General features: G+C 45.8%; 1 protein-coding gene across 5 annotated transcripts in view; it reads right to left on the reverse strand.

The window, feature by feature from the left end:
* Nucleotides 1-623: 623 nt before the first annotated feature.
* The window catches only part of LOC147884235 (pentatricopeptide repeat-containing protein At2g13600-like), a 55441-nt gene continuing 32221 nt past the window's right edge, over nucleotides 624-23843 (reverse strand). For all 5 annotated transcript variants that reach the window (XM_087398943.1, XM_087398944.1, XM_087398945.1 and 2 more), the window contains 3 exons: nucleotides 3025-3089; nucleotides 2633-2898; nucleotides 624-2539 (listed from right to left, as the gene is read on the reverse strand). In XM_087398943.1, the coding sequence (XP_087255069.1) occupies nucleotides 835-2539; nucleotides 2633-2898; nucleotides 3025-3089 (2036 nt within the window). In that variant the 3' untranslated portion in view covers nucleotides 624-834. The remainder of the gene's footprint in view (nucleotides 2540-2632; nucleotides 2899-3024; nucleotides 3090-23843) is intronic.

The raw sequence follows: 23843 nt of genomic DNA on the forward strand, positions 1-23843 counted from the left end.
AGCATTCTCTAATTCCTCTGACGTGGAAGTTCGCCCATACACGAGGAGTCTACAGCTCAGAGGATTTTGAGAATGACGGAAAGACGAGGGAGAACAAGCTCTCTTAAGTTTGGGGAAGAAATGGTGAAGATGAAGAAGAAGAAGATGGAGAAGAAGAAGATGATGACATGGCATAAATGGGCTCAAGGAGGATCATAGTGCTCTGATACCATGTTGAAGAACTGGAAGGAAAGCATGAAGCTTGAACACGAAATGAGAATGCTTGCTTGCTTATGGAATGAAGAAAGGTGAGGTCCATATGTAGGCACCTCTTACATGAGCCACCAAGCTCCACAATCATCTCCTCAATCATCTCCTAGATTCTCTCAATCATCCTATGTGGCATCTACCACCACCTAACAGTGCTTATGGGCACCTAACTGTGCCTCTAGCACACACACATAGAAACCAAGGTGTGCCTGGGGCATACACCTTGAGATATCCCATCATCAAGAATACCTCCCGTCGTTGAAATCATGGGAAACTCTTCCCCTTTTACAATCTTTGAAACTACTATGAGCATTAGCTATCACCACACAAGAGGATTGTTTTTTTAATGGACAGGTGAGTTTTCACAGGCTGAATCGAGCAGCACAAAATAAAGCATCAGCTTTTCCATATGTCCACATTTTTCGTTTGTTCATCTACCATATCCTGCGATGGTGACCTTTACTTATACACAGATCTAAATCTCAGTAAATCTTGGCATTGCTTTCAGAATCAATTTTATCAGCTGCAACAAATGCACCTCACCATTAATTCCAATCTAGGAGTGCCCACATTCTTCTTTGCCCCTCAAGCCTGCATTTCTTTCCTTAACGTTGCTACATCATCCCACCTGCCAGCTGCAGCATATATATTAGAAAGAAGCACGTACGCTCCTGACTTGTTGGGTTCCAGTTTAATAACATTTTCAAAGGCATATCTCCCTAACTCTACGTTTTGATGTACTTTACAGGCACTAAGCAAGGCCATCCATACAGCAACGTCAGGTTGAATCTCCATTCTGTTAATCAAATCCTGGGCCTCAACTAGGTGGCCCCAACGACCAAGAAGGTCAACCATACAAGCAAAGTGCTCTACCGTTGCTCTGATGCCATGATCTTGACTCATGGAATCGAATATGATGCGCCCTTCGTCAAGCAGCCCTGCATGGCTGCATGCAAAGAGGACAGAAGTGAAGGTGACCTCAGTTGGCTTGATGCCCTTATGTTTCATTTGTTTAAACAACTTAATTGCCTCTTTCCAGTGTCCATGCTGGGCATATCCTGAAATCAACGCATTCCAAGAGACCACATTTTTGTCAGGCATTTTTTTAAATACTTGCTCTGCATCCTCTATGCTTCCACTTTTTGCATACATGTCTATAAGAATGCTTCCTACAAAAACATCAGACTCAAATCCCTCTTCCTTAATGCGTGCATGGACCTGCTTGCCTTCTTCCAAGGCTTCCAGGCTTGCACAGGCTTTGATGATGCTTGCAAATGTGACCTCATTTGGCTTAACACTTTCAGAAGACATTTGTTTGAACAGGGCTAGAGCCTTCTTGCCATGTCCATGCTGACAATATCCTGCAATCATTGCATTCCAAGCCACAACATTTCGCTCACGCATTTCATTGAACACTTGCCTTGCCTCCTGTACAGACCCACACTTGGCATACATATCAACAAGTGTGCTCCCCACAAATACATCTGTATCAAAACCTTGCTTCTTTACTTCAGCATGGATTTTCCTTCCTTCCTCCAAATCTGCAAGGCTGGAGCAGGCTTTGAGGATGCTCAGATACGTGACTCTATTGGGCTTCACATGTTCTTGTTCCATTTGTTTGAAAAGATCAAGTGCCTCCCTTCCAAACCCATGCTCGGCATATCCTGCAATCATTGTGGTCCAAGAGACCACATTGCGTTCACGCATCAGCTTGAACACACCCCATGCATCTTGTATGTCCCCACATTTTGCATACAAGTCAACAAGGGTGCTTGCCACAATAACATTTCTTTCAAACCCTTTTTTCTTCAAAATAGTATGGATCTGCTTACCCTGTTCCAAATCTCCCAGGTTTATGCATGCTTTAAGGACGCTAACAAATGTGATAGGGTCAGGCATTGCATCTTCATATTGCATTTTTTTGAATAGTGCAAGGGCTTCTTTCCCTTGCCCATGTTTAACATGTGCGGAAATCATTATATTCCATGAAAACACATTATGCTTAGGCATTTTATCAAATACCTGTTGTGCATTGTACACACTACCACACTTTGTATACATGTCTACTACAGTGTTCATCAAAAATATGTTTGATCCCAATTTACTTGAGACAATTCGTGCATGAACCCGCTTGCCCTCTGCAAGTAATTTCAATCTCATGCATTCTTTCAAAAGTCTAGCATAAGTATTTTCAGAAGGCCACGTGTGCTGCTCAACCATAAGGTCCACAATCTCCAGGGCTTCCTTTATATTACCTCTGTCGCATTGCTGCATCACCTTGACTTCAAGCCTATCCAATTGAACAAACACATTCTGATTGGAATTTTGTATATATAATATGAGGTATGGATTGCTGACACATCAAAGAAAATGTACACAAAACCTTTTGGAGTTTTTGCCTGCTCCTCGGTCAGAGCTAACAATTGGACTATAGTACAATCTTGACCCAAAGCTTGATCGAGTCGGGACTGATACGTTGAAGAATTCATGGCTTGAGGATTGGCTGAAGTTCTTGTGTGTGGGTATGATGAATGTAGACATTGCTACATTGATAGCAATGTCTACATTCATACCCAAACACAATAATTTCTGCCAATCCTCAAGCCATGAATTATTCAACATCTTCTGATAATCGTACTTTGGCTTTATCTATAAAAAGCAACATACTGTTCAGCTTCCTAGCCAAGGTAGCTTTTGTTACAACAGAACACAACGTGCCATACAGAAATCTCAAAAAAGCTTATCCATATGAGCTAGAGAAAATGACAGATTTACCTGACAGAGTTTGTTGTTCCACCATTGTAATGGGTCCATGAACAAGCACTTCCACAGCTCCTCAACTGTTAAGCCAAAACCACATAATGACGAAGACATTTTAATTCTCTCTCATTCTCTCAGAATTTTTGGATAGTGGTGTCTGTCTAATCCCATAGACCCTGAAGGGTACTTTAATGCAATCATCTCTCTCTCTCTCTCTCTCTCTCTCTCTCTCATATGCTATGCACTGAGTTCATTGCATATGGGATTAACCTCCTAGCCCCGATCTTAGGAAAGCTCTATGATTAAGCTGTTTGTTTGGAGTTTCCACGCACGTGGATCATTAACACTATCTCACCCATCCACAAGACACGGGATCCCATGAACCCGGAGAACTACAGGACCATTATGATTGGACATGTCATGTCCAAGGTTTATGCATCAATACTTGATTCCGAGGTTAGCAGATTTGCAGAGTGTCGAGGACTTAGAGCAACACGACAGGCCGGATTCTGGCGTGATCATGAAACCATGGACCACATTCTCACGCTCAAGGGGCACGGAAGCAAAGGGTTTATTGTTGCTTTGTGGATTTTCGCAAGGCATTTGACACGGTTTCGAGAGCCCGCCTCATATGGCACCTACAGGACATGGGTTATGACCAAAAGATCATTTGGGCTGTCATGGCACTTTACGAGAGAGTTTCAGGCAAAGTCCAGGCAGAGTCCAGGCAGGATCCGAGTGGACAGACGAGATCATGAGCACTATAGGGGTCAAACAAGGATGTCCTTTATCGCCTACCTTGTTTGGCCTCTACATTGACGAGCTTGAGACAGTGATGCAAACACAGGTCTCTTGCAGGCACGCTGATCCGGATATTGCTCTACGCAAATGACGTGGCTCTCTTGTCTTCCTAAGCAGAGGGACTCCAGAGACACCTTGACGCACTACAATCCTTTGTGACTCACGATTTGAAGGTCAACCTGGGTAAAACCAAGGTCATGATCTTCAATACATCTCGAGCCATCATGCGCCAGGAGCAGTTCAAATTTGATGGGTCACCAGTTGAGATAGTTTCATCATACACTTATCTTGGGGTTATCTTTTTTGGACCCATCTTCACTATGAGACCTGTGATGCAGGTACGCTTGAGCAGAGGGTATGCTTCATTGGCCAGACTAGAGAGGCAGTGCTTCCGCTCGCACTTTCAGGATCCACGTACCAAGGGGTTGCTTTGTGACTCCTTGGTTCGCCCAGCGGGGATGTACGGCAGTCCATGTTGGGGACCAGACTTGTCGGATACAGAGTGGGCCCGTGTGGAGCGGCTACAAGTTCTCATGTTATCATGGATGATTCATGGTAAGCCATCCGTTCCTCACAAGATCATTCAAGCTAAGTTTGGGTCACCTCCTTTGTAATGAAGGCCAAGTTAGTGAGGGTTAGTTCTGATTTGGCCTAGGGGATTTTTAGGCCTAGAGAAGGGCAAAAAGGAGATATAGTAGAGAGAGACTATATAAGTCCACCTCCACACTTTTGTACGGACATTTTGATGTGACATCTAATCCTATCTACTCTCCCTTCCTACGCTCACTCACTCTCTCTCTCTCTCTTCCCTATTCCCTCTCTTTCCTACCTCATCCTCTCTCTCCTACCCCTTCTCCTCCCTTCTCCCCCTATCTCTCTTCCCTTCTGCTAGTCTATCCCCCTTCTCCAAATCTGCCCCTATTGATATCAGAGCTCCGACCCTGGCACCTGATGTTTTTCCTTTCCATCTCTTGGGATTCAGTTGCACTGCAACGCTGCAAGCCATGATTGCCGCATAGCTTCCCAAGCGACAAGCCTTTTGGTAGCAACGAACCTAGGCCACCTGCACTTAGGCGTCAGCTCAATCAACCAGTTGCAGCCATGACTCACAGTCGCACCCTGAAGCAAGACAACCTTAGCGACCTACATACACAAGGAATAGCAAGAGTAATAGATACTATAGACGCCACGCCACTGCAATTGTTGCAGGAATAGATGCTCACTTGCACAACCATAGTGGTCTAAACAGCTACTGTTTCCAACAGTACTTGGGTGGATGATGGAAAAGATACGCATGGAAGTGCGATGGAAGGAGACCAAGGTAGAGCTACAGTTACGGGTGAGGCAAACTTGCCACAACACAAGTTGGGTATCGTACAGGACAAAGGCAATCAGCTTCTTTCTGAGAAGGGTGATCTCATACGACACGATGATGCTACATCCTTGTCTGTGGAGCACGAAGTTACACTCATGCATGTGGATTCTATCGCATCCCCACACAAGATGCAGGGTGGGCAGGTAGTAGACCTAGGACCGTCCCTTGTCATAGCTGGTACAATGATGAGTGCAAAGCTTTACGTCGTCAACTCACATTCGAAACCAAAAACCACCTCCCGAACAACCTAGAGACGCTACGCGAGTATCCTCGATTGGTACGTAGGAAGAAGCTGTATTTCGTCATCCAAAATGAGGAGGAACTACTGTTTAGTAACAACTCTTAAGGACTTTTGGCGGAGATTTCTAGAGGGGTGGTCCCGTCCCCTTCACCACTCACTGAGTATTTCCTTCATTGAATCTTGTTCCTTCAATGGTATTCAAAGGTAAGAAGGAGAGTGATCTTGACGACCAGAGGAGGGATCTTATCCACGCCTATGATAGAACCAAAGGACAGCGTTTTATTGTCCTTCTTGATATGGGAAGCTCAAAAGATGCCATCTCCCCATACTTGGCCAAGAAAATGGGGTACACTCTAGTACCTCATGACCTTGCCGTGGATGGGTTCACGCCCAAATTACCCGCTCAGATCATGCATAAGGTCATTCATTTTTCATTCACAGTTTAGAAGGCCTTATTTCAGTGAAAGTTCATTTTTACACTTTTGCTAGGGTGCGACATGATCTTACGTATACAATGGGTCCGCGAACATTCGTCAGTTACTGATTGGCAGCATGATACCTTCACCATCATCGAAGGTCTTCCTGAGCCATCCATCATTAGCGGAGATTGGAGTATTCCAGGGATTCCATAGATTTCTCGCATTCAAGCAAGTTGTGCTAGCCGCAAGGGCGCAATGTGTGCGCTTTATCTACGTCTATTGCCAGCAGAACGCAATAAAACCCGCTCCTCCCTTGAGGCAAGCCATGGTTGATTTACTCGAGAAGTTTTAGGACATTATGCTTTGCCACCTCAACTTCCATCCCACCGACCAGAGGATCATCGTATCGACTTGATTCCAAAATCCTTTCCTCCATTTTTTCTTTCTCAGTAAGTGTGCGCAGGGTTCATCAGACCGTATTCTTCACCATTTTCTGCTCCCATTCTTTTTGTCAAAAGAAAGGCTAGATTGCTCGAGTTCGAAGGTGGGAACGTGACTGAAGGAGGTGGTGCCAGGATAGATGGACCTATGTACCAGGATGGTGTGCGGAAGTGGAGCCAGACCTGGGGGAGCAGTAGCCACTGGAGGAAAAGCCAAGAAAATATTTTGACACTGACATGTTCCAAAGGACTTCAAGGAGTTACTAGAGCATCGTCATCGACGTGTTGGCATTGGGCCGAGATGTGTCGGTGAGAGGGGGTGTTGGAAAGGTCACGTCCCCATCTGTGAGCCCTCACATGAGGAGAGCTCCCAACTAGGCTGATTCACAGGCAGTAAGGTGGAGAAGAACACTCTGGACAGAGAGTCTACATACGCTCGAGGTGGAGCACGTGGGCTCAGAGATCTAGAAGTGCTTGACATCTAGTAGGAGAACCTTTTGCTATTGTATCCTGTCTAACTTTGTGGACGGATGGAAATATAAAGTGTTGCTTCTATATTCTCTAAGCATTGTCTATTTACTGGCTTGCACACCAAATGCACATTAAGTTAAGAAGTTTGTGATTCCACACCCCACACCACACTAAGTGAGCTCCTAGGCAATTCTATCAGTCTTCCGATGTGCACCCTCTGTTGGTCAATTTCTAACAACCCTCCCCCAATACAGGGGATAGTTTTCTTTAAACTTTGAGAACCTGAAAATACAAAAGACAGTCCTCAAGAGGGCACGAGATGTGACTCTGAGGATGACAACTTGAACACGGAGAGCTGACCTGCAAATCTTGAGAAACAGTCCAGCCACAACCAAGGCCTCAATGCTCCCCACACTGACGTTGTAGACCACTGTTCGAGGCTATCGAAGAGGCTACTGGTGTCCGCGGGCATGCCATTGAACTGCATGTGTGAGAGACGTGAACAGAGGTGAAACCGAGGACAGAAAGAGCTGAGACCTGAGATTTTACAGCTGAGTGAACCTGAGAGAAAGGGCTGTGAAAAGAGCTATAAAAGAGTTGTAAAAATGAGAGGAAAAGCTGCTGAAACAGAACTCAAACTTCCTTGATTGTGCTGACTCCAACCCCGAACTGTTGTGCTACCAATCACCCTCTCCTTGGTTCCCTGGAAGGCTGAGAACTGAATGAGGAAAGAGGGAGCAAAGGCCCCCTTATATAGGGGCTTGTAGGCCCGACTTTACCAGCCCAAACAGGCCGACCAGCCAGTCAGCTGGTTGGCTGGCTGGTAGGGCTTGATTTACCAGTCCTAGGGCCGACTTGGTAGGGGCCAAGGCTGCCTATAAAAGGCACCTTCTCCGGTCCATTAGGCCTTGCTTGGTGCTGCCTTTGGGAGGCTCTTTGGGGCCTACCATTGCCTATATCATAGGCGAGCCTTTGGGGCTCCTATCCTAGGCTATGACCTTGACCTATCTAAACTCTGAGACAGAAACACTAACCTACCCTTCTTCCGTGGGTAGAAGTAAACAAGAACACTAACCTAGACCTATCTAAAAGCTGAGACGGAAACACTAACCTACTGTTCTGGTTGCTCTAAGTTGGTCTAGATTGGCTACTCCACCACTTGATCGGCCCTACTTGGTCAGCTCAGCCTTGCCCTAGAATGAGCTATATAAGTGGAGGCTGCACCTCCACTCATTACATTCACAATTGACTCTTCTCCTCTTCATCACTTGAAGAAAGCAAGAGTGATCAAGCAGTCTGCAATATGGCACACGCGCACACACACACACACACACACAGAGGGGGGGGGGGAGAGAGAGAGAGAGAGAGAGAGAGAGAGATCCAAGAGCATGGCCAAACTCATTCTCTGAACACTCAACCCAATGTGCAGTTTCAGTCTCATGAGTAACTCGCAAGGTTGAAAACCATAAACTCCATCATGCAAAACAGAGACTAGCTACTATGACATCCCCAACAACGTCATCAGCGCCCAATGGTGGGTGTAGACCATAGTATAAACATATGCTCTCACACATACATATCCACACACCCACATACTTGAGCATCCATTTTGTATAACTTCTACCAGCACTCCAAAGGTGAGGGCAGACTTGGGAGTTTCTTCACATCAAGAGTTGTGCAAGGAAGACTACTGAAGTCCAGCACTTTTTCCCTTATGTAAGGTTTCCCCCCTAACCACAATTAGTGGTTGAGTTTAGGTTGTAGGATCGATAGGCAAAGAGAGAGTACAGGTAGCTAAAGAAGCGATGAGTTAGCCGTCACGTCAAATCTTGAATAATGAAAAATAGGAGTACAAGGTGCTTGTACCTAGACCTAGGACTAAGTGTCCTAGGTGTCACATAGGACTAAGTGTCCTATGTGGCCTAAAAGGCACTAACACAACAAGTGCCTACATTTATGCCTACAAGGCACATACCATGGCCTAAAGGGCATCACTAGAACCACCAGAAGATGGCCTACATAGGTGTGTGAGGGTTTCAACCCTATTTTGGGTCGTCCTAGGGTTTTGTCAGGTAAAACAACTCTTGTGCTCTTTCTTCATTCTTGCAACAATAGATATCATTTTGCTTTATTCTCATTCTCTCCACTCTTATCCTCCCCCCATTTCTCACATAACCGATCCTAGATCACCTTAATCTTGTTAATGAATTAATGCTCCTCACCTCTATCAGCTTCGATGCATAGAGTCGATTCCCTAAAGATTTAGAAACTTGTTGAATTGTCGATCCCATGCCAAACCTTTAATATCTTCCATAGTTCACGAGTGTTTCCTGCTAGATGAACTAGCTGGATCACATTGTCTTTGGTGGTCTAGATGGAGGCTGAAAACGCGTCTTATGTATTGTTCTTCCCACGCAAATACCCAAATCTGAAGGTGTAGCTGTGGCTACAGACTCCTGCAGAGTACCATCTGTAAACTTCCACTATCTCCAAGAAGTGACACGACTCTTGACTTCAACCTTCAAGAGTGGATAGTTAGGTCCATCAAGCTTCCCTCCCGGAAATTGAGATGTGAAGGTACCATAAGCTGGCCATCTCAGCTTCTTAACCTTGCTGAAATAGTCAAGATTAGACTGAGAGCTTGATGTCCCAAAAACAGCAAACTGAATTTACGTTCCTTGTCCTAGATGCCGTGTGAATCTCGGTAGATTGGACAGCAAGCAGAATCGCCTTTGGTATCCTCCTTTTTGCTGCCCCTCTTGCTTCTCCGGATAGCAGCTAGTGATCGCCTTGGGTATCCTTCTTTGTGCTGATGTAGACTAGCTCCCAACAGTCATGATTGTGGATGAAGTATACAATGATCTCTTAACTTTGGAAAGCTTCTATCATCTTCTCTCCCAAGTAAATCTGTTCTTCCAAGTGAGAAGAGTATTATCAATGTGTGCACAAGCACAACCATCGGAAGCAAAAGTAAATCCATGAACTCTTCACACATGAGAGTGAGTTAGAGAGAGAGAGAGAGAGAAAAGACAATGTAGATCTGTATTGGCGCTTCCCAAATCAGGCTGGAATAAAAGCTCCACCACAATTACAAACAAATGACCGTGCTCTTCCACTGGATGTCAATAGCCTTCCCACACACTCTTGAGACGAGCTTTGAGTAATGGGCAGAAGACCTACTCCTTGCTCTCAAGGTCTGTTTCAACCGGTCCTCCGTCTGGCTACATTTACAACCAATCAACATACCCGAGAAATCATATCTCAGGCACAAATCCAAATTACCTGGACCATCAAGCTCCATATATGGTTCTATACTGTTGTCCCCTCTAAGTCACTGCCTCCATCTGACCCTAAGTCCTCAGGTCCTGACAAAGAATTCCCCCTCTGCTTCAGCAACAACAGCCAAGCACCCAGATAACTCCAAGCACTCATCGTTGTCCATCACCTTCACAAAGGATCTTGACTGCTCTGCTGACCAAACCTCAATGTCTGGCATCCTCACAGTAACACCAAGGTCCATGCACCTAATCTCAGCAGCACTCGTAGTTGCCACCAAGAAAAGTTCCTCTGTCACCACCAGCTGAGCTGAATCCTCTGACTCTAAGCTGGCATTCTTCTTCTTCTTATCAACCTTCTTCTTTTTGCAATCCTTCACAAAATGCCATGGCTCATCACAGTAGAAGTACTTCTTCTCTTTCTTTCTCTTCTTTTTGTTGTCTTCGTCGGAAGAGTCCGCTCCTTCATCAGATTTGGGCTTGCCTTTACCATGCTTACCCTTGCCCTTGGCGTTGCTCATGTCCTGTGCTATTAGGACATTGTCATCCTTTTTTCCCGAGCTTTCTTGCTGTAGCAAGAGTGGAACCAACTCCTCATTACAATCACAAAACTACTATAGCTCTGAAAGTCACCAGCACCGCCTTGTGCCTTGTAGTCATTACAGTCACAAAACTACTATAGCTCCGAGGGAGCATTGCCAACAACAGTTTTGCCATCCTAGTCGAGCTCGTCCTTTGACCAACTGCTGCCAGTTGATCTCGCACCACGTTCATCTTGGTGATGTGTTCCTTTACCGATTTCCCTTCATCCATACTCATGTTGTACAGCTCTATCTCGAGGTCCAAGATTCTCGCCTTATTGTTGAGCTCATACATATCCCTCAATGTCGTCTAGGCCTCGAAAGAAGTGTAATCCATCTGAATATGCGGCAAACTGCAGTACCATATCCACTATCGTACCTACAATGACAAACAAGGCTTTTGCATCCTAGATATGCCATGCTCTCACTAAGATAGGGTGGCGTTGTCACCGCCACCGAGGATGATGTGACTGGAGTAGTCACAATGGCCTAAGGTATCAGCTCAGTCCTTGTCGCAATTCCCCACGACTCCCTCAACACCAAGTGGCTCCGGATCTTCATTTTCCACAACAGGTAGTTGTTCCTGTCGAGCTTGCCTGTCTCACCATTGTTTGGGATCTGGTATCTATTGGCCATGATAATGAACACCTATATGAACCTAAGTCTCCCACCTGTAGGCCATTCTATGGGCTATCCATAGGTGCCACTCATTCCTTTGTATGTGCCTTGTAGGCCTAGTTATAGGCAATTAGGACATTTTTAGTCCATGTACCAGTTAGTACAATTAGTACTAACTAGGACACCCTATCCTAGGGTTTTGTCATATTAGGTGTACTTTGTACTCATTTCTCTATTGCAGCACTACGGTTTTCCTTCACGACCACCCCGAGCCCTCCCTTGCTCATTGACAGCTGCTTGGTGGCTCATATACCTACTGTTCTGCACGCATTTCGATTGTGTGACCACACGTGTGGGCATTCAAGGCCATTCCGTACAGTTTTGACATGGGAAAACACATTTTTGGCTGCATAGCTGCCTACCATAGGTGCTCCATTGAGGCCCTAGTTCAGCATTTCGGAGACCTATTGCCGCCATCCACACCTGTGACCTGCATCAGTGTTTTGGAGCATCTCAAGGAGCCGCCTTGCTGTTTCAGAGCTTCCTACTGAGTTTGGGAGCCCTATACCAACCAACTTAATGTTTTGAAGCTTGCTGCTGCACTTTGGAGACCTCTCTTGAAGCCCTCTTGCACTCATTTGCTGTTTCTTTACCTCGGGCTGCGAGCTTGTCCCCTCAGGTTGCTGCTGTTCTCATTTTGAGGCCTTCTCTTGCTGGCCTTCACTTGTGGGAGACTCCACAAAAGCTCTTCACAATTGTGGAGCATATACTCTTGCTGTAATTTCATCTTCCACCTTCTTTTGGCACCCTCAATTGCCATTTTCTGTCCCTTTCACCTCTCCTACAAGGGTGACTATCTGTGCTCGAGTTTGGAGCCATTTTCTTGCTGTAATTTTGGTCTACATCACTTGGTAAGATCCTACTGCATTGACTTCTTTGATTTCCAGCAAAACAGTCCTTTCTTTGGTTCCTTGGAATTGTGGAAAGGCCCCGTGTTGCCTTGGAAGGCCTCCTGTTGCCTTTTGGGAGTCTTTTTACAGCAGGTACACTTTGTGACAGCCACACATTTGTAGTGAAAAAGCTTTGAAGCTTGTGCAGTAATTTACCTTTGGATTTGGGAGATTGCCCTCCTCTCATTTGCATTGTTAGTTCGTGCCTTTGCCTCGCATTTTTGCACTATGGCTCGCAATAAGGATGACTTGTTTGGGATGCTTTGGTCTGAGGACAAACTCGATGGCACAAATTACCCCATCTGGGCTTATATGATGGGGCATGTCTTGGTTGCCAATAATCTTTGGAATATTGTTGTAGAGCACCTAAGGTCAGACCCGGTACAGCTCTTGCTTCTAGTACATCTAGTACTACCTCTGGCTCATCTCGTGATGAGTCTAATGCTACTTCTGGTGCAGCTGCCTCTTCCACTACACATACTTTGCCTCCTACTTAGGAGCAGATTCAGTGGGATGGACGTGATGCCAAAGCACATGCCTTGATTTCTCTTTCAGTGAAAAGGGTTATTATCCCTCATATCCGTTCATGTAAGACCGCTAAGCAAGCACGGGATCAGCTTGCCTCCTTACATCAGGTGTAGAATGCATCCATATTGCCACCCTCTTCAAGCTTTAAGGCATTCAACTGTTTCCGGAGATAGGCTACTCTAGCCTCCTATCTTACCAATGTTAAGGATTTGAAAGAACAAGTGGTAAATATTGATGGCATAGTCCCGATTCTCAACTTGTAACCATGACACTTGATGGATTGCCTGATTCCTACCATGGCTTTGCTGGTACTTTGCGGTTGGTGCCATGGGCAATGCTAACCACTACTCTTTGACAAGCTGATTGCCCTTTTGTTACAAGAGGAACAAAGCCGTCTAATAGAAATGCTTCTATGGCTAGTGATCAGGCCTTTGCTACACAACATAAAAATAAGGGCAAGGGGAAAGTTTCAGCTGCTGGTAAGCCCCCTCATACACATTCTGGTCATTCCTCTAATGCATCTACTTCTGGAAAGAAGAAAAGAAAAAGAGATGAGGGCATGACATCACTTAGTGCAAAAAGCACATTGCATCTGAAAAGGAGTAGTCAGGTCTTGCAGTTTGTAGTGCTTCTAGTCCAAATGACAGGCATGAGTCAGCTAATTTTGCACATGGTCAGCATTGGGCTTTTCTTGTTACTTGTCAGTACAATCCCGACATTCATGATCCTTGCATGACACTTTTTGATGCTTCTGATGCCTGGTTCTTCAGCCTCATGTGGCATACACCATCAATGCACTGTGTCTTATACTGCTCAGCGGAATCACGTCCGTCATGGAGATGGCCAGGTGCATGCTAAAAGTCAAGCACTTGCCTAACAAATTGTCGTTGGATGCCTCAAACTATATTTTGAGCAGATGCCCAACCAAGGCATTGAAAACCATCACACCTTATAAGGCTTGGACAGGCCATAAGCCCAGGATTTCTCACATGGGGACTTTTGATTGCTTGGCATATGCACATGTGCCTTCTTAGACATGAACAAAGTTGGATGACAAAGCTGTCAAATGCATTTTTATTTGGTACAGCTCAGAAAGCAAGGGTTACAAGCTCTACCAGCCACGCATGGGCAAGAATTTTGTTAGTAGAGATGTTGTTTTTTATGAGTCGTCATCTATGCCTTTGCTGGACTGTCAAAACTAGCCCACAGTTGATGCTTCAGATATCTTTGATAGCTTGATGCCTTTATTTCAGTCAGACCCCCATGATGGTGTTACATCTGAGGTTCCTCCTCCTAATGGTCATTTACAGACACTTGTGCGGTCTGAAAATCAGAATGATTTACAGCCTGATATGCCTCCGATTGATCTAGACATTGTGCACAGAGCCATTGACCAAGAGAGAGCTAAAATTTAGGAGCCTAAAAGGCTTCCCCGTTGGCTGCTTGTAGTGTCACCAAAAAACGCGTTTCAGGGCACCGAAATGCGAAGAAACGTTTCTAGCATAAACATTTCTTAGAAACGTCCGAAACGGCCATTTAGGGCGAAACGCCTAGCTGTCGAAAATTTCGCGGCAACGGGTTTGGGGCCGAATTTGGCCGCTGTTTTCATTTTTTGGCTCCTCTCCCGCGCCGCTCCATTGCTTGCCTTGCTCCTAGTGCCTACTCCTAGCTCTAGCCTCTAACTTGATTCCTTTTGGTAAATTTTCAGAAAGGATGGCATATTAGGAATTTGGAGGAAGAGATGGGATTGGTTTCATAGGCCAATCCACACTGTTGCACATATGCTCCATCCCTTATGGAAGAAGCCTGCTAAATGGAATGATCGGGTGCTTGTGAATGGATGGACCCAATACTTAGAGAAAGTATGTGACTCATCGGTCCAGAATAGGTGAGGTAGCATGGCGTACAAGTTTGCAGCCTGCTCACTACTAAGTGCTTTGTATTATCATTTATGAATCATGATTTATGATTTATCTAATTATTTATATTGTCTTCTTCTGTATTGCCAATTGCGATAGCATTGAAGAGGACATAGTGGAGTTCCGCAATGACATGGGTCATTTCTCCCGTGCAATTGCCAAGGAAAGAGACAACAGGCTGTTGGCTCTTACTTGGTGGGAGAAATGTGGGATTTTGAATCCCTCATTGCAGAACTTAGCTCTCCGCATCCTCTCGCAAGATTGCACATCAGGTCCAACTGAGAGGATATGGAGCATATGTGCAAACATACACACCAGGAAGAGAGTTTAAGTTCGTTCTAACTTCTTATAGTTCTTATTTATAGGCTATAGCATCAAGCTTGTAACATTTTGAAAAACAATTCGTAAGTCGTAAGAACTGACTTCTTTATGCTTTGTAAACTATGTCAGGTTGAGCGTGGAACAACTCAATAGGTTGGTATATGTCAATGCCAACCTACATCTGCTTGAGAAGTATAGGTCTGCAAATGGTACCGGTAGCATCGAGTGGAAGCCCAAGGAAGTCAATCCTGACAAGATCAAGCTAAAACCTGTCGACATGTCCATCATCCAGCACAGTCGAGAGAATGATGATGCTTACGAGTTCTTACGACAGGATATGCTTCGATTTCGACGTCAGACACGTTCGATGGCTCGAGCTCTACACCACGAGTACGTGTTGCTGCTGTTGCAGAGGATACAGGGACACCTCAGATTCGTGGTTATCAACGTCGAGCACGAGCCTCATGAGGGGGATCGCAGGTATCTGTTCTTGCATCGTCATCCCGAGGACGTCGAGGCAGAGATGAGCCAGAGGAGGAGGAGGAGGCATTGGTAGACAGTGCGGACTCAGAGGACTCAAATCAGTTGCGAGCCCCTGCTTGGTTCGAGGGTGGCACTTCCTCTTTCTCCACAGAGGATGCAGATCCATCTGCTGATTCCAATGCTGATGAGCCTTGCTGATGATAACTTCCACCTAACTGACTGTCCTTCACCTTCACAAAGGTTCCCTGATCCTTCACACGCTCAAAGGGATCGACTAGAACTCCTTCCGAGAGCTACGGCTTTGGAGAACCGCTCCTTCGCATAATGCTTGCCGAAGCATCGTGTAGCAAAAGTAATGCCCGAGGCTTGCTCCGAAAACTCAGGACAAGAGGGGGAACACGGCTGTGAAGTTTGTTTCCAAAAGCCCTTTGTCTGGTTAGTTGGGAGTTACTAAATTTAGCCGGGGCTAGACTGTCCAAACCGCCAAAATGAACTGGCTCTACCTCCAGACTTAGCGGACTGTGCCAAAAGGATGGCCAACCGCCAAAACTTGAACTCAGGACCTCCAAGGAACTACGCGCAGAACCTCTCGTTGAGCTAGCCAAGTGGGCTGGTCTTAGTTAGTGTAACTGAAACCACCCACTTATATATATGGTATACTTCCTGCCACGCGCGTGTCCCAAAACTTCTGCACAGTCGGCGGAGGAGAATTCGAACCCACGACCTCCTACCAAGTACTCAAAGCGCCAACCACTGCGCCAACACTTCGTTGATGTAACTAGGTGGCGCCACTTAGTTATATTCTATCCTCGCCCGAACGCGGGCGCTCGTAAAATGATCGCGCACCACTGCGCTCGGGATTCGAACACAGCACCGCCGGGAAAGCAACCGCAGTGCCTATCATTGGGCTAGCCACGGAGCCAAGTCTTGGTTAGTGTAACCAAGCGTGGCCCCTTGGCTATATCGTGTACTCTATAGACTAGCAAAAGGGGGTCGGCCCCCTCGTCGGCTCACGCGTTGCCTCCCCTTGCCCGGACTCGAACCCGCGACCTCTGCGAAGATGCTCAGAATACCTCACAACCCGGCTAACCACCGGGGCCGTGGCCTTGCTTGCGTACCATTTCTATCCATATGCTTTTATAGCAACCTTGGGTCGTCGGAGCTATGGCGACCTCCCCGCCACCATGCACACGTCCACGAGCGTATCTCTGGCGTCGCACGGGCTCTTCAGGTCTGTGGGAGTGTGTATGGAAGAGGGTGCTCGCAATGGTGCACGCGATCGACCGTGAGGGCTCTTCTCGACTTTTCTGTCGTCTTCCGTCAAAGGATTCCGTCAATGGTCTAGAAGTCCGTCGAGCTGGTTCATGCAATCCGATGCACTGCTATGTTCATGGGCCCGACCCTATGATCTCGTTGATGGGGCGCCTCTGTGTACTCAAGGGCTCTCTGAATGGACCTTCAGAGCTCCTAGGCTGAGCCTTGACGACTAAAGCGTGACGGAACTGCAGTTCCGTCCGCTTCTGTCTGTCGATGGCGGAGTCTCAGACGGCCGGTTCTCGGTTGTCTGAGCTTCACGGGCTCTGCCACTTTGTGGAAAAGATATTCTGGAGGGTCTTCAGACCCTCACGAAGTTTTGGATCGAATGGTCCACAGCGCAGGTCACACTGCTCTCTCGATCGGCCGAACGATCTTCTGAGCGAACACCTCGATGAAGACTGTGCCTTCCATGAGCTACCGACCGGTCTACCACTTGGTAGGCTCCTTCCTTAAGCCAAGGGGAAGCCCTGGCTCGAAGGTGAGCTTCCAACACGACCTGCACGTTCAGAACTTAACGGAGGAGAGGGAACGATGCTGGCCATCTATCTACCTCAACGTTTGGAACAAAAAACACTCAGAGCAGAGACGACGAATGCTTTGTATTCCAAAAAGAAGAGGCCCTGTGGTCAAAATGCCACAGGGTAAAGATTACATGGAAGCATCTCTCAGATGCAGCAGAAAATCCTCACACTCTCTCAGGATTACAGCAGGAGCTCGCAGCTCATGTATCCTTCCAGTTCAGGTCTCCTGGATTTCTGATCCCTGTGTGTGTGAGTTGTTTTATTTTTTGGAGGGAGTATCCCCCTTGGTTCCAACATTCAGCCGCCTTCATTAAGGCTTCATTCCTCCTTTGGTACTTTTCTCCAACAGATACTTTGAAGGGCCAATCAATTCAAATATTCCCGTTTGAATTGAGCCCTTTAGAGCCATAGTTGGGAGTCCAACCTTACCATGGGCTGCTCCCCTTGGTTAGGTCCTAGGGATGTCAAAGGGTTACTCCCCCTTGACCCAAAAGAGGGCAAGGACTTCCTCCTTGCTGCCGATGTCGAATCCGAAGGTGATGATGAAGGAGGGGCGGACTGAGACTCAATCCCTTGTCAACGGGCCACCCGTTACATTCCCCCCTGTAGGCCATCTTTTGGTGGTTCTAGTGATGCCCTATAGGCCATGGTATGTGCCTTGTAGGCATAAGTGTAGGCACTTATAGTATTAGTGCCTTCTATGCCACATAGGACACTTAGTCCTATGTGACACCTAGGACACTTAGTCCTAGGCCTAGATACAAGTACTTGGTACTTGTGTTTAGGAACCTTATCTATCAATCTAAGTTTGACGTGACTTCTCTTCGACTCGTCATGTACCTGCACTCTCATTCTCTCTCTTCGTTTCGCATCTACAGTGGTATCAGAGGAAGTTTTGCTCTAGCCCTGCAGCTCTCCTCGGCCCCGAGCCTCCATTGCTCATTGGAGATTTTTCTGCCCTGCTGGTCGACAAGCAGGCGTCGTACAGTCCGTACCTTCCGTACAGTTTCTATGTCGTGCAGTCCTTACGTGAGCAGATCTACGTTGTCGCCGTACATCCGCATCGAGGGTCGCCGTACCCCGTACTGCAGTTGTGCATCACAGTACACTTCGCCGTACCTTCAATGTGTTGTCAACTGTACTCACGCCGTACATCCGCCGTACCCGTACTCTGCTCCGTACTTCGTGCCGTACATCCGCCATACCCGTACTCTGCTCCATACTTCGCGCCGTTTATTCGCCGTACTCGTATCTTCAATGGTACACCGTACAACCATTGTACAACTTAATTGTAGGACATTGAGTCTTTTGCAGGATATTGAGTCAGATTTGCAGGACATTGGGTCACATTTGCGAAATTCCAGCAAAATTTGGGGCTTTCCCACATTTGCCCTCTTTTTGGCCTATTTGCCCTAAATAAATTTGGGGCTTTTGCCAAATTTGCTGTTTTTGCATCAAATTTGCATACATTTCTCTAGGTTGGTCAATATTAGAGCATGGTTGATAGGAGGGACTGGATCAGCCACTTGTCACTTGCATGGCTAGCTGCATGGAGTACCTTGAGAGAGAGATTAAGGGCCGTAGTCTCTCCTATGATCACGGGTTGCTGGTGGCGCAGTTGTCTCTGGAGTTGGTGCACTTGATTATGCCTTGGAAGCCGATCGTGATGAGAGTGGCGACAGTCTCCCATATAGTTCATGGCTTGGTGCCTCTGTTGATCACTCGTTGTAGCTAAGTGTGTGTGAGTTGTAACTCCAACAAGCTCGGTTGAGCTGAGGAGATGAATAAAGTTGTCGCCTATGAATAAATGAGACTGTTTTTCATATCTTTCACTATTATTTCATGCACTAGTTGCTCAGCTCTTGGAATAGATAGCGATCTCTCTTTTTCTTACTACATGCAATAGTTTTATACGAGCTAAGATTTATCAATGGTATCAGAGCCAGAGAAGATGGAGAATAAATCTGAACATGCGGTGAAGCTGGTTACTTACAATGGCACTAACTTCCTGATTTGGCAGCTCACGCTTCGATTGTATATGATGGAGAAGGGCTTTTGGTCGATAGTCTCAGGTAGTACTAAGAAGAGACTGACCGGGAAAAAGGCACATGACTCCCCCGAATTGGTGGATCGATGGGAAGAAAGGAATGAGAAGGCTCTAGGAATTCTCGGGCGAGTACTTGGTGGAAGGTATAGCCACCATCTTGATCTCTCCAAGACGGCATGCGAGAACTGGACTGCAGTAGAGACTTTGTTTGGATCGAGGCTTCGAAAATCAAAGGTATTACTGAAGCAACAATTTTTCGGTTTGAAGATGACGGAAAATCAGACGCTTGGAGAGCATCTAAATTGAATGCACGCTATCCTTAGGCAGCTTACTGATCTTGGTGTTCAAATGGAAGATGATGATTCTAAGGCTGAACTTCTTTCCAGTCTTAAACCAGCTTATGACAATCTTGTCAAGATCCTAAGAGTTAACAATGATGCAAGTTTCTCAGAGATGATTTCGATGCTATTGGATGAAGAAAGGCGCAAGGTACTGACCATCGGTCAGGAACAAGCATTCGTAAGCAAGTTATCTAAAGCAAAGAACAAGGACGGGCAGAAATGTGGATATTGTGGCAAGCTTGGACATAGAGAAGAATATTTCTTCAAAAAGTGAGATGATATTGCTCAAAAGAACAAAGGAGAAAGTGCACATGTAGCAGAGGAGGTCGCGGGACTGTGTGTTGTAAGTTCAAGCGACGGAGATGAATGGGCATTCTGAATTCCGTGTTCATACGTAGTCGACAGCGTAGATTAGATTATTGATTTGCATAATAATAATAGCTAAGTTTGTCTTGTCCAAAGGCATGATGATTAGAGTTCTCTCTTGCTTTGAGAAGATGTTTACTTTCCGTTCACTTGCTGTGTGGATGATAAAAAACTTCTTGCTATCCCTAACTTGCTGTGTCGGGAAGCATTCTCTGATGTACATTGCCCTCCCTTTTGCTTGAGGGGGGTGTTGGTGTAAGCAAACTCTAGGTTGGTCAATATTAGAGCATGGTTGAAAGGAGGTACTGGATCAGCCACTTGTCACTTGCATGGCTGGCTGGATGGAGTACCTTGAGAGAGAGGCTGGTGGCGCAGTTGTCGCTGGAGTTGGTGCACTTGATTATACCTTGGAAGCCGATCGTGATGAGCGTGGCGACAGTCTCCCATATAGTTCATGGCTCGGTGCCTCTGTTGATCAGTCGTTGTAGCTAAGTGTGTGTGAGTTGTAACTCCAACAAGCTCGGTTGAGCTGAGGAGATGAATAAAGCTGTCGCCTATGAATAAATGAGACTGTTTTTCATATCTTTCACTATTATTTCATGCACTATTTCATGCACTAGTTGCTCAGCTCTTGGAATAGATAGCGATCTCTCTTTTTCTTACTGCATGCAATAGTTTTATACGAGCTAAGATCTATCAATTTTGACCTACATGCAAGGTGGGAGAGAGAGGGCGAATGCAATGTGGTAGAGAGAATGCTACGTGAGATTCACAATGAAAGGGTGATACCCTTTCATTAATGTCCCTTGAGATCACTCAAGTTCCATCTTCCCATTTACACCTACCCTTATCCTATGACCCATGCACCTACCATTCAATGCACTCTAATGCACCCTTTCCCTTTCCTATTGCCCCTAGGACCTAGACACATGTGTGCACATCTTTACTAATCATTGGCCAATGTTACATAGTTTTGGCGGTACTATTTACACCGCTTGATCGATCATAATTACAAACATATAACTGCACCATCAAAGTGGCGCCTAACAGTAATAAGGTTCCAATGACTATGAATTAACTGAATAATCATTTCTCTTGTCATGACACTAGTTAGGTCCGTACGTGTACAGACATTTTTTCTGTACGTCCGTACGTACATTATTATGTATGGCCTTCCGTATGAGGTTTTTTTTTTTTTTTTTTGGGGGGGGGGGGGGGGGGGGAGGGGGGGGAATCCATTTTGTACCTGGCCAAAACCTTGGAAAACGCATTTTTTAGCACTATTCTAATCCGTACTTCGTACACTGTTGGCCGACTTTGGTTGTGGTTGGCCTCAAGGATGGTCTCAAGGAGGAGGAGGATGGCACTGATGCAGATGATGAGGATGAGGAGGAGGATGAGCAAGAGAATGAAGATGAGGATGCAGCTTGAGGCTTGAGCCTCATCGGTTGTAACTTGTGAATCGTGATGCATTTCAATTTTCAGATTTATTTCCGGGCTGTGGCAGCCTTTTCATATATGATGTTTTGCCTTTGATGTTTTGGTGGAGTACCTACTTCCAAGTTTCTACTACCTACTACCTTTGATCATGATGTTTGGTGTAGTATTGATCTATCATTGACACTATGTATCAGAATTCAGATTCCAGATGACTCTGGTCTCTAGAGGCTGGACTCTTTGAACCTTCATGAATCACGATTCATGACTTTAATATTAATACAAGTTTGAAGTTTGAAGTTTCAAGTTGAAAGTTTTGTAGCTCTATGTTAATGTATATTTTTCTAAATGTTTTTGGGTAAAATCAGGATCACGAATGTTTCAGCCCTAGGGGCTGAACCATACTCCAAACATACTTCCATACTCGTATGACATATCCATATGGTAACGTATGGAAAAAACTATGGTGGGGCACATTCGTACTCCATCTCGTCTTAGGTTGTGCAGGAAGCTATAACAGAGGAGAGCGTGGTTTCCAAAAAATTTAGACATGGTAGACCTTCAGTATTCAACTTGATTGGGCTGTGTTGATATAGTTCTACATTTCTCTTCATCTCTCTCTCATATGTGAACTATTCTTGGTTAAATGTTGCTGACATTGATGTGTTGAAGCAGCCCTCCAAAAAGTTCAACCTCCCTTGATAGGGAGAAGTGTACTTTTGCCCAAGATTTGAATGCCATAGCCTTCAAGCAAAGTAGCTTCAAAGCAAGGAATATGACGTCATCGCTTTCATGAGTGAGTTGCTATGGTATGGGACACGATCTTAGTATCAAGTTTATCTTGGCTCTAGGATTTTCTAGACCTCACGCTCAAGGATGGTTCGACATACTAGCGACTCCACTAGCTCTCTCATATGTGATTCATGTTTATTTATTGATTGGTTTCACATATCAGTATACATTGGAGTCTACGTCACTCAAGGATGATCTAGGCCTAGAGATACGATCAGATTTTGCAAAGAATACACGTAAGTAGAATCCCACGATCGAGTGCCGTAAGGCCTTATGACATAGGAGGGGTTTCATGCGAAATTCTATTTCCCATATGCCAAAAGAGGTTCTTTAAAGAATTTGATGGGAAATTTGTCTTAAGTGGAAGGCTTTAATTTCCCACCTTATGACAATGGTGTCTTTGTGGGAAAGAGTGAAAGGCTCCTCATTATTGTTAGATATGCTCAATGCCCCACCCTGTTGGTAACCACCAGTGGTCCAAGGTGCTCAAGTTGTAAGGCCCCCATATGAGGAGAAGCCATGTGTGAGCCTAGGACACTGGATGGATCCTGACTTGCATGTCAGATGAGGTCGAGTTCAGCAACTACTGCTGCACTGGAAGCGGCTCGAGTTCAGCAACTGCTGCTGCACCAACAATCCAGGTGTTGAGGATTCGCCCACCAACCTTCACTGAAGGCAAGCTAGAAGGCAACTGTGGCCTAGAACATATTGAAGAGTCAGTATGAGACGCGGAATCAAACAAGGATACAGAACCTGGAGAATCAGCTCGGAGCAGAGAAGTTTAATGAAGGAGAGACAACGGAGGTGTTCATAACCCAAATCAAAAATCTATGTGACCAGATGGCTGGTGTTGGGATACAAAAGACTAGCGAAGAGCTAGCTCGACGGTGTCTCCGGATATGTCTGGAACCAGCGCTTAACACTCGGGTGAGACCCCAACCATTGTCATTTGAGGAGTTATGTGCTTTACTTATGGAGGAGGAATTGAGGCTTAAAGCTCGAGATGGAGGCGGCAATGGAGATGCTGCTTTCTCTGCCACTGCGAAAGGCAAAGGTGGTTCCTCCACCAATGGTGAGTCCTCTACTAGTGGTGACAAAAAGAAGAAGGGCAACAAGAAGAAGTTTCAGGGAGAATGCTTCTACTACAAAAAGAAGGGCCATATGATTGCAGATTGCCGGGTCAAGAAAGCAGATGAAAAGAATGGTATCCTGAAGAAGACAGATAAGGGGAAAGAGACAGCTAACACAGCGGAAGCAATCTATTTCTGGCCATTGAGAAAGAGTGTTCCTCAGTTCAAGAAGCTTGAACCACTGATTCATGCGTGTTGGATAGTGGTGCCTCCCGTCACATGACCTGCAAGAAGGGTCTATATTATTCCATGCAGCCTCTACAGGAACCCATCACCGTGACGGTTGGTAATAACGCAAAATGCCCTGTTGAGGGTACAGGTACGATTTCATTTGTTTCTGTAATGGAGATGTTAAGAAACTATCTAATGTGCTGTATGTTCCACAAATCAAGAGAAATTTGCTATCAGTTGCTTCCATAACTGACCTTGACCATGAGGTGAGGTTCAACAAGACAGGAGCA

Source organism: Dipteris shenzhenensis, chromosome 27 (genome assembly GCF_047967505.1).
Source record: "Dipteris shenzhenensis isolate YYH24624 ecotype China chromosome 27, Dip_SZ_1.0, whole genome shotgun sequence".
NCBI classification, from domain to species: domain Eukaryota; kingdom Viridiplantae; phylum Streptophyta; class Polypodiopsida; order Gleicheniales; family Dipteridaceae; genus Dipteris; species Dipteris shenzhenensis.